General features: G+C 61.2%; 1 protein-coding gene across 2 annotated transcripts; it reads left to right on the top strand.

Moving 5' to 3' along the window:
• The first annotated feature begins 783 nt into the window (after positions 1-783).
• S100B (S100 calcium binding protein B) lies at positions 784-7,130 on the top strand. Of its 2 annotated transcripts, none has more exons than XM_032358089.1 (3): positions 784-1,016; positions 3,280-3,459; positions 5,995-7,130. In XM_032358089.1, the coding sequence occupies exons 2-3, from the start codon at positions 3,322-3,324 to the stop codon at positions 6,133-6,135; spliced, it is 279 nt and encodes a 92-aa protein (XP_032213980.1). In that variant the 5' UTR covers positions 784-1,016; positions 3,280-3,321; the 3' UTR covers positions 6,136-7,130. The 2 variants fall into 2 exon arrangements, with proteins under 2 accessions (XP_032213980.1, XP_032213974.1); XM_032358083.1 differs by having other exon boundaries at positions 790-1,016; positions 3,284-3,459.
• Positions 7,131-10,171: the final 3,041 nt, after the last annotated feature.

The following is a 10,171-nucleotide window of genomic DNA, read 5'->3' as shown; positions in this document are numbered from 1 at the left end:
GGATGGGCAGGTTCCACACTCCTCGTTGCCCTGCGGGAGCGGCTGTGGCGTGGGCGCTGCGGAGCGAGCACAGGGTTGGCCGCCCCTAGTGCGGGGTGCACGGCCCCAGGGCCCCATCGCTCCTTCCTCGCACGCGGGCAAGCCCTGCCGCCCGGAGCGTGCCCAGCACGGGGCCCTTCAGCAGCCCGTGGGCAGCCGAGGACGCGGGCCCAGCCCAGGCCACTCAGGTTCCATGCAGGCAGGTGTGGGCACAGGCTAGTGGCCAGGAGGGGACAACTCAAGCCCCAAGGCTCACGGCCCAGCGTTGTGCCCAGGACACACTTCCACGTGTCCAGGAGTCAAGAAGTTGCTGGTGAAGCAGACGGTGACTGGACAGCGGTGCCCGCAGGCGGGTTCTGTAGGGTGCGACCGTGGCCTCCGTGAACCCGAGTCAGGAGACGGGCCCAGCGTGGGGGGCGGGCCGGGGTGCGGGTGTGCGCCTCGCAGGGGGGCCGTTCAGGGGGCGGTGAGGGAGGCCGTGCAGGGACGGGCTGGGGGCCACGCGGGGTGGTGCAGAGGCCCCCCCGGAAAGCAGCCCGCGACCCCCAGGCCCCTGCTCAGCCTGGACTTGGAAGTGCTGCAGTCTTGGTCTGGCTGAGCATGTGCTTTGTTTGCATCAAGGACGGGCTCAGTCCCCCCCCCACCCCCGGCCTTCGATCTTCATGTATAATTAAAGCCGCCCAGAAAGCTGACGCCCGGCTTCCTGCCCCCTAGGACTCTCTTCCTTGGCCGGAGTGTGGGCTTGGCTCCCGAGCCAGGCCCCGGGTGGCCGCGAGCTCAATGCGGCCCTGTGTGCAGGCCTGGCCGCCCGCCGCCCCCAGCCGCACCCCCCCGCCCCGCGCCTCCCCCTTGGCTGCGGGCCCCGCAGTGCCGCACCCGCCGGGCCGGGCCAGGAAGGGATAAGAGGCCGACCCGCGGCCGCCGGGCCACTCGGGAGCACAGCCGGGAGGGACACGGAGCAGCCCGCAGCCGCTGATGTGAGGACCCTCGGGGACAACCTGCTCTTTTCTTTGGGGGGCAGGAAGGAGGGCTGGGAACAAGGTGGCGGCTCCCCAGGCCCCTGAGACCTGCTGGTACGGCTCACGTCCCGCCTTGTGGACGTGAGCCCGGCTGGCCCAGTGGGACTTCAGACCCCAGTGGGCTGCGGTCCCCACTCAGAGCCCACTGGGACGTGACCTCAGGGGGGTTCTGGGCCCCACCGGGAGACTGAAGCAGCCCGAGCTCAGCCAGCCCCACTCCAAAGACGAGCGTTTTCTCTCCCCGGAGCTCCTGTCCAGGCCCAGGGTTTGCCGCCAGAGTCCCGGGGCCTGGACCACCCAGAAGTCCGAGCACAGCTGGGAGGGCTTGGTGGGGAGGTGACAAAGTGGGTCAGAGAAACCGGGGTTCGGTGGGTTTAAACTTGCCACCGGGAGGTAGGGCCCCTTCCCGCGTCCCGGGGATGCGTCCTTGGGCACTCAGAGCCCAGGAGCCTCTTGGTTTCCACGAAAGAGATTAAGGCAGGACTGAGAGGCTGACTGGCCCAGGAGTAACGTTCAGGGAACTAAGCAGAAAGGAAATACAGATGTTTGATTCCGTTTCTCTTAGAAGATAAGCTTTAACGCAGGGAAGAATTTAAAAGGAAAAACATTTTAATTAATTTCAATGTGGTTATGAAGAAAGTCACATTACATGGAGCTTTCGGACATGGAATATATGTTTTATGCTTTTCCTTTTAAAAAAATCCCACTAGTCATACTTTATGGAAAAATAAGTCAGCCTCTCCTTCCCCAAATGATCACAGACTTTGAGAAACATCAGAATAATGCAAATGTTCCTTGGGTTCTTTTGTTTTGTTTCCAAAACACAAAATCAATAATTGAAAACCTGGGTGCGAAGGATGAGAATGAATAAACATTAAAGATTTTCTTTTAACGTTAAAGATTTTAATCCATCTGACTTGTTCCGTCCATGTGTGATAAATCCGATTTTTAGGGATTGAAGAGCAAAGGGTACTGATCATTAGTAAGGTGACTGCAGCAGAGGGCAGGTCAAGACAAAAATCCACAATGCTTTCTCCTCTGAGAAATCAGAAGTAAAAAATATCAGAAATGAGGTGTTAACTATTTCCTCCAATATATTGTTTAGATACAAGTGATGTATCCGACATGGGGGTGATTTTTCAACGAGATGTAGTTTCGTAACTACTTTCAGCTGAGCTCACGGACGGGCGCTCGAGGCCGGCGGTCGCTGGACGTCTCTGGCTGTCTCAGTTTTGTGGAGCAGCTGACGGGCTGTCCTTTGTAAAACGTTCCCAAGTCCCAGGACGAAACAGATATTTCCTGTTTTCGGGCCGCGGTCGGAGGTCCGGCGGAGGGGACAGCAGGAAGCTGAGTGACCCTGGGGCCCCGCAGGGCGCGCTGGAGGCTGGGAGACCGCAAGGGGCCCGGCCGGCTCAGCCTCCTGCTGCTCCGTCCGTCCTGCCTCCGGACCAGCCCGGCCCCGCGGCCTGCGGTACCTTGTTGTCTCCGGTGGGTCGTCTTCGACCTGTCCCTGAGACGCTGCTCTGCGTTTAAGAATATCTGTGGCATTTCTGCCGTATTTGTTTCTCGTTCGATTTCCAGCGGTTTCCGGTCGTGTTGCTCACACCCATCAAAGAAGAATCCCTTAAGGGTTTGTATTTAACACACACTGTTTACATATTATTTCAAAGGAAAGCAAGTTCCTGCATTTTACGAACCTTCGAATCTTGAAGAAGAACCTGCACTTTTCTTGCTAAACTTACTCTGAATATGTGTGTGCTGCTTCGTGACTTTACCAACAGGATTTTCCTCCTCTGTTGGCCAGTTGTTCACTGGCTCGGCTCACAGGAGCACCGCTGATTGCTGCTCCTTTCCTTCCTGGTCACTTACTTGGTTCTAGTCGATTCTAACGTCGGGCGGTCGGCGCTTTGCTCCCTGCTCTCTGTCTCTTCATCTTGGAGCCCGGTAGGGCAGAGCGTGGCCTACTGGGAAGGAAGCAGGATCGGCCTCCAGACCCCCTCACGGCGCCGCCCCGTCCTCCTGCTGAAGTCCCCCATGGGCCAAACCCGCGCGGAAGCCGGGCACGTGGGCGCGTGGGATGGGGCCACAGGGACGAGGAAGGGCGGGCAGAGAACGGGGAAGCGGCTCCTGGCCGGGAGCAGGATGAGCCGAGGCCGGTCTGGCCCCTGCTCTGGGCGGAATTCTGTAGAGCTGACGCTTAACTGTTCTGTGCACAAACAAGGCAGAAAGCGCCAGAGGGCATCTTTCCTTTGTGGACCCCAGGATGTCTGAGCTGGAGAAGGCCATGGTGAGTCTCATCGACGTCTTCCGTCAGTACTCCGGAAGGGAGGGTGACAAGCACAAGCTGAAGAAATCCGAACTCAAGGAGCTCATCAACGGTGAGCTCCCCCACTTTTTAGAGGTGAGTCTCGCTTTTTAAAATCCAGTTTATCCAATCTCCGTCCACTCATAAAACCACTCTGCGCTTTCTCTTCTGGGCTGCCTGAAGGTGGTTCTGGTGTAGGCTGGTTCTCCACACATGTTCGTGCAACTGAACCCCCATTTTATTTTTTTTAAGATTTTATTTATTTATTTGACAGACAGAGATCACAAGTAGGCAGAGACAGAGGAGGGAAACAGGTTCCCTGCCGAGCAGAGAGCCCAATGTGGGGCTCGATCCCAGGACCCTGAGACCATGACCTGAGCCGGAGGCTGAGGCTTAACCCACTGAGCCACCGGCGCCCCAGTGAACCCCCATGTTAGAGGCGAGCTCAGATGGCCCCGTTCTCATTTTCATGCTTGGTGTACCGTAGCAGCAGCCAGGAGAAACTGCTGTCTCCAAGGCCAAAGCACAGGCTGCAGGTAATGCTGACTTCCGGACAGATGGGGACGTTTCCAGCAGTGATGAGGGCGGCTGGGATGGAAAGTGTCGTCATGACGTGCCACACGAGGAAGGGTCAGAAGTGAGCTCTGGTCCGGGAGGGCTGTGCCTGCACTAGCTGCACGATCAGTGCCTCCAGACGCCGTTCACTCAGCACGTGGTCACTGAGGGCGTCCTGTGTTCACCGCGGAAGACGCAGGCCCGAGGACACGGCCCCGGCTTCTGGGACACCCGGCCTGGTGCGCGGACGGCCACAGCCGCCCCCGTCCCCACTGCCCTCAGGTCAGTCTTTGCACTGCGCCCCGTCTGGTGCCCTTGAGGCCACGGGCTGCTGTCCAGCTGGTCACTGACCTTCCCTTAGTGCCCAGAACCCAGGCCACACACAGGAAACGGCCAGACCACAAACCAGGGCGCCAGGGTCTGACGAAGCGCTAATTCCGGGAACGGTGCCAGGACACCCGGTGTGGCCCCGCAGCCCGGGCCGTGGAGCCGCCCTCCTGAGCCGGACTGGCGGCAGCGCCCCGGGTTCCGGCAGCGAGGCAGCGCCCGCCGTCTGCAGGGCCGCCTGGGGGACTCCTGTCCGCACCCCAACCCACACACGCCGTCGCTGCGAGCCCCGGGACGTACCAGCAGGCTCGCGGGGGTGGGCGTCTCTGGGGCTGACTGTGGGGTTTTCTCAGGCATTCGGGTTCTCGAGCCGCGGCCCGCCTGTGCGCTCGGTTCCCCGCCCGCCCACCTTCTAACCTAACGGCCCGAACTCGCAGTTTCTTCTGCAGACGAGGGTGGTTCTAGGGTGAAGGGAGACAGAGTTTGTCAAGCCCTGAACCGACAGGGACAGCCCAACAAGCAACGATCAGTAATTAGTGATGACGAAGTTATTACAAAATAATGTAAATTACATAAAACAATCACTCATCACAAACTGTTGGTTTGAAAACAGGGAAAGCTTAGCATGTAGGAACCACAATTTATAAAAGACAAATAACTCGTGGTAAGTGGATCGAGGTATCATCAACATCAGCCGACCTGGTTTTATTGGGGTAATTTCGGTTTGGGGTGAATCTAACGTAATCGAAACAGCGTCCCTCCCGTCCGTCTTAGCAGATGTCTCCAGGTCCCACCAGCCCCGCTGGAATCTGTCCTGCACGTATGCTCTCTTCAAGGCGGCTTGTGGACGTGCCCCCGACTGCTTCGGGCCAAGCTCTCTGGCCCCGCGGCTGATTCCCTGTAGCCTGCACGTAGGCTGTCCGTGCAAGTTTGGCGCCAGTTCTTCCCACCGCGCCTAAAGCCCTGCCCCGTGTCTGCCTCCGAGACCGGTAACCCCATCCGCTCAGCAGCAGTGACAGTCAGCAGGGCCGGCAGGAAGGTCCCCTGACACCCAGAAAGCAACTCGAGGGGCAGAAAGAAGACAGGACTTCACAAATTTAGGGTCTGTTCCCAAGAGTCATTCCAGGAAAAAAAACCCACTTTTGTAGGTTTTTTTGTTTTTGTTTTTTCTGACAGAGATCACAGGTAGGCAGAGAGGCAGGCAGAGAGAGAGGAGGAAGCAAGCTTCCCATCAAACAGGAAGCCCAATACGGGGCTCGATCCCAAGACCCTGAGATCATGACCTGAGCTGAAGGCAGAGGCTTAACCCACTGAGCCACCCAGGTGCCCCCCAAAACCCACTTTTCAAACATGAAAACCCACTGAAAACTTTCATTCCACTCCCAGAAGCAGTGAAACACGTAGGGGAACCAAAATTTCATGTTTTCTTCCAAGATGTTTGCTCACAATGCGTTCTGGCGTCTTGACTGCATCCCTCTCCGGGCGTTTCTGGTTTTAGGCACGGTGAGAGCGAGCGGCAGGTTGTTGTTCCGTTTCATCTTTGTCGAGCAGCTTGGGTCCCCCAGGACCTACGGGTGGAACCGACACTCGGACCCCCAGAGATTAAAGACCTTTCTGGTATTTCAGGGCATCTTCTATCTTAACTTGCTTCTGGCACAAATTATGAAAGCCAGCCAACAATTAATCGTGTCTCGAAGGCCCTAAAGTTCAACTAAAAACAAGCTGGGCAGCTTCTCTTCTATCTCGTAGGAAGTCAAGGAGCAGGAGGTCGTGGACAAAGTCATGGAAACTCTGGACAGTGATGGAGACGGCGAATGTGACTTCCAGGAATTTATGGCCTTTGTTGCCATGGTTACCACCGCCTGCCACGAGTTCTTTGAGCGCGAGTGAGCCGGCAGAGCAGTTGCTGTGACAGGGACGAGGGTCACGCAGGAAGCAGAGAGTGGGGCTCGCAGCTAGTAGGAACGGAGCTTTCCCGCCGCGCTGTAGCTAATTAGGAAGCTTGACTTGCTCTGTCAACGAGCAGCCGACAACCTCTTCCCACGGCTGACTCTGGCCCCGTCGCTCCTTCTGCTCCGCTCGGCACACGCGTCTGCTGACGGGGGCACGGGACCCGGGCCACCCTCCTTCTGGGAAGTGTGTGCTCGGCCGCCATCATGGCTGTGGAGAGCCCTAACCCAGGCCTGCCACGCTGCCCCCAGAAATGCTCTGGGCACGTGTGCTTCTTGGAGTCAGAAAGACAAAGCTTTGCCCTTAAATTGGTTTACCTTCCGTGCAAATGAACCCTCAGGGCGTAAGGGGGTCCGACAGGCCACCTGTTCCCCCGACAGTGCGGCCGCAGGCCGGACCCCTTCCCCGCGGGGAGCTGTGGGTCCTGAGCACACACCGTCGCTCACCGAGCTGCAGGAAGCCGGTGTCTCACGACCGTCAAGTACCGATGCTTTGGTTCTAGCCGGGGCTGAGGATCAGAGTCCCGCTCTCTGCGGACTCCCTGCGCGGCTCCCACCTGCTGCCGCGGGCTGTGTGGCGGGGACGGTGCGCCTCTCTGCAGACAGGCTCCCTTCCCGTGGCCTCCAGTCTGGGAAGGGCCCTGGCACTGCCGCGTGTGTGCGGAGGCTGGGCCTGCCCACGGCGGTTGGCAAGGTCGGTGCATGTGGCAAGCTGAGCTGTGAGCTTGGGTATCCACGAATTCAAATAAATCAGTTTCAAATAATTCACATCATCAATTTATAAATATGAACAGTCACATCCCAGAAAAGCCCCATGGACCTTATCGACCCCCTTCTGCTGCTGCTGCTGCTTTTAAGTGCACAGATTTGGAAATTCCTACGCCTGGCGGTTGCTTGTATTCGCATTAAATAAAGAACGCGGTGACAGTTCTCGTGGCCGGGACCGTTCTCGTGGCCGGGACCGAAACCAGAGCCAAACACCCGCCAGCCTGGGAGGGGGAGCAGAGGGACCCCCGGCGGCCGCCTCGCCCTCCTGCGCCTTCCCTGAAGCCGGGCGGGTGCGCGGGACAAGGGACCCTGGGATGGGGGCGTGGTGAGCAGGGCTGGGGTGTGAAGGGACAAGCACAGATGGGGCAGGGTGCAGAGTGGAGAGCCGCGGCCCAGAGCGGTGGGGGCGGGGAAAGGGGCGGGGAAGGGGGCGGGGAAAGGGGCGGGGAAGGGGGCGGGGAAGGGGCGGGAGGAGCTGGGAGTGAGGAGGGGGAAGGGGTGGGGCGGGAGGTGCGGGGTGAGGAAGGCGGCTGAGGGCTGGGCTGCCCCGGGACCGCCACCGGCCACCGGCTCCGCACAGACGTCCAGGCCGCTTGGCCCCCGAGGCCCCCCCGGTCCTCATCAGCCCGACGCCGGGGGGGGCGTGTCACGGGTCACGGGTCACGGGTCACGGGTCACGGGGACGGGGGGAGGGGGTCCCGGGCGCAGGCGGCGGTGCGGGGCGCGTGGCGCTGGGGACTGAGGCCAGCACCCAGGGACCCCCGGCCTGCCCACGGCTGGTCTCCTTCGGGCTCGGCAGGTTTTCTCCCCACACGCCCGGGGCCCCCGCGTGTCCCGCCGTCCCCCGAGAGACGCGACCTTGAAACCGAAACAGCCGGTCGAGGGCGGCCGCAATCCGATGGCTGGTCTGGGAAGGGCGGGGGAAGGGCGGTCGGGGCCGCGGCAGGTGCGACCGGACCACAGCGGGTCCCGCGGCGGCCGCAGAGGGAGGGGGCGGGGCGGGGCGTGGTGGGGGCGGGGCGGGGCGGGGGAGGGGAGGGGCGGGGGAGGGGCGGCCCCTGGGGGCGGGTCTGCAGCCGCCGGTCCCGCGGGGGGTGGGGAGGGCCGGGAAGGGGTGGAGAGGAGTTGGGGGAGCACAGGGGTGACCGCCGCGGGGAGGGACCGGGAGGGGTAAGGATCCTGCTCCGGGCAGCGTCCGGCTCTCCGCGGGCCGCAGAGGACGGCGCCCCCCACGGCCAGCGGCGGCCCGAGCCCCGGCTGCGGCTCCCTTGCCGGCCGCCGACCAAGCAGCTCAAGGGGACTCGGCTCGGGCCTGTCCCCCTGGCGCCAGACCACACAGGAACCAGCTGCACTGGACCGGCCCCCGGAAGGCTGCCAGGGCAGCCGTGGAATGTGCCGCGGATCCCGCACCCAGGGGTGCTCCTTCACCCCAAAGAGGGAAGCAGGGCCACCTGCAGGGATCCTGGGGGCCTTCTGGTTGTAAGGGGCCCGTGGTCCTCCTCGGACCTCTGCTCGGTGGGACCCGTCTTGCCGCACAGGCCGTGTCCGGTCCTGTGAATGGCCACTTAGGGTCCCCACACAGAGGGCAGCAGGTCTGACGACCCAGGAGCTGCCCCAGGCATCCCCAGCTGGGCAGGGCGAGCCCTGGGCAGGGGGAAGGGTGGCGAGGTGAGGGCGGGAAATAGTCCTGGCTTCATCCCGGAGCAAAAGCCACTCACTCGGGCCTCCAGGAAGGGAGCTCCGCTTCTTCACCGACCTCCGTCCTCTCCGGGGCTGCTTTTCACAAGGGCGGTGCAGCCACACGCGATTTCCTGTGCCCCCGGGTCCCCGGGCTCGACCCACAGTGGCCAGAGAGTCTGTCTCTGACAGGGCAGAGACCCTGGGGCCAGGCCTGGGACCCTATTTGTGACGAGTACTGCGCGCTTCTGGGGCTGCTGGGGGCCCATCCTCCACCCTCGGGACCACAAGCATCCCGGCGGGCACCAGGGCCCCTGCACGATCGCCGGGCTTCCCTGCTACGGAGAGGAGGGGTCCTCACGTCATGTCCTGGGGTGGTGTGGGGCGCACCCCTTCCCAGCTCGCGCAGGCACAGAAGCTGTGGGAAGGCCACGGAGTCCCTGAGCACTGGCCCTGCCCAGGGAGCAGGATGCGGTGGGTGCGGGCAGAGCAGGGGCTGAGGCTGAGGCGGGGACCTCCTTGAGAGCACAGCCCTAGGCCCCCGGGTGTTTCCGAAGACCCCACGCCCACCTCCAGGGCCCCTCGTAACAGGGGGGGCGCCTGGAGTACCTCTCCCCGGGGCTGGGGTGGGGCGGGGGCGGGGAGACCGTCTGGGAGGGGCAGGGGTGGGCACCAGGGAGGGAGCAGGCTCCTGGCTCCCAGCACAACCCGCCCCCCTAACCCCAGGAGCTTGTGCGACACCACAGCCTGGCTCCCAGGTCAGGGCCGGGGCCAGGGTGGTGGGGAGGCTGCTTGAGCAAGAACTTAGGTGATTTTTGTCTTCAGAAAGTTAGGAAAGACCAGATTAGTAAAGTAGCGCTATCAGGGGCGCCTGGGTGGCTCAGTGGATTAAGCCTCTGCCTTCGGCTCAGGTCCTGATCCCAGGGTCACAGGATCGAGCCCCGCATCAGGCTCTCTGCTCAGCGGGGAGCCTGCTTCCCCCTCCCCTTCTGCCTGCCTCTCTGCCTGCTTGTGATCTCTGTTGAATAAATAAATCTTTAAAAAAAAAAAAAAAAAAAAAGCCCTATCAGCCTTAGAGGTCCTTCTAGAATTGTGCTGTCTTCCCGGTACGGTGGGCCTCCCGAGAGCAGAGGAAGGCGGGGGATAACTCAGCATCCCCAGAGCTTGAGGGCCCCGAGCTCCAGACTGCAGCTGCCTCCCTTAGGAAAGGCTGTTGGCTGGTGTGTGGGTCTAACCCACGGGGGTCCCCACCTCCTCTTCTGGTGGCCGCACTTTGTGTGACACCCTGATGAACAAACAGTCCTGATTCAGGCGGAGGCAACCCCTCCTTCACCATTAAGCATGATGTTAGCTGGGGGCTGTCGGTGCCCTTTCTCCTGGGAAGCGACTTCTACTCCAGGAGTGCCGGGTGCCCCCGGCCAATCTTCTGCGTTTGTTGAGAATGATCATGCGGTTTGGGTTTTCACTCTCTTGGTACAGTATGTTACCTTGACTGAGTCTTAGATGTCAGGACAGCTTTGCATTCCTGGGGT

This window comes from Mustela erminea, chromosome 1, assembly GCF_009829155.1.
Source record: "Mustela erminea isolate mMusErm1 chromosome 1, mMusErm1.Pri, whole genome shotgun sequence".
NCBI classification, from domain to species: domain Eukaryota; kingdom Metazoa; phylum Chordata; class Mammalia; order Carnivora; family Mustelidae; genus Mustela; species Mustela erminea.
This window is presented reverse-complemented; position numbering and strand designations above follow the sequence as displayed.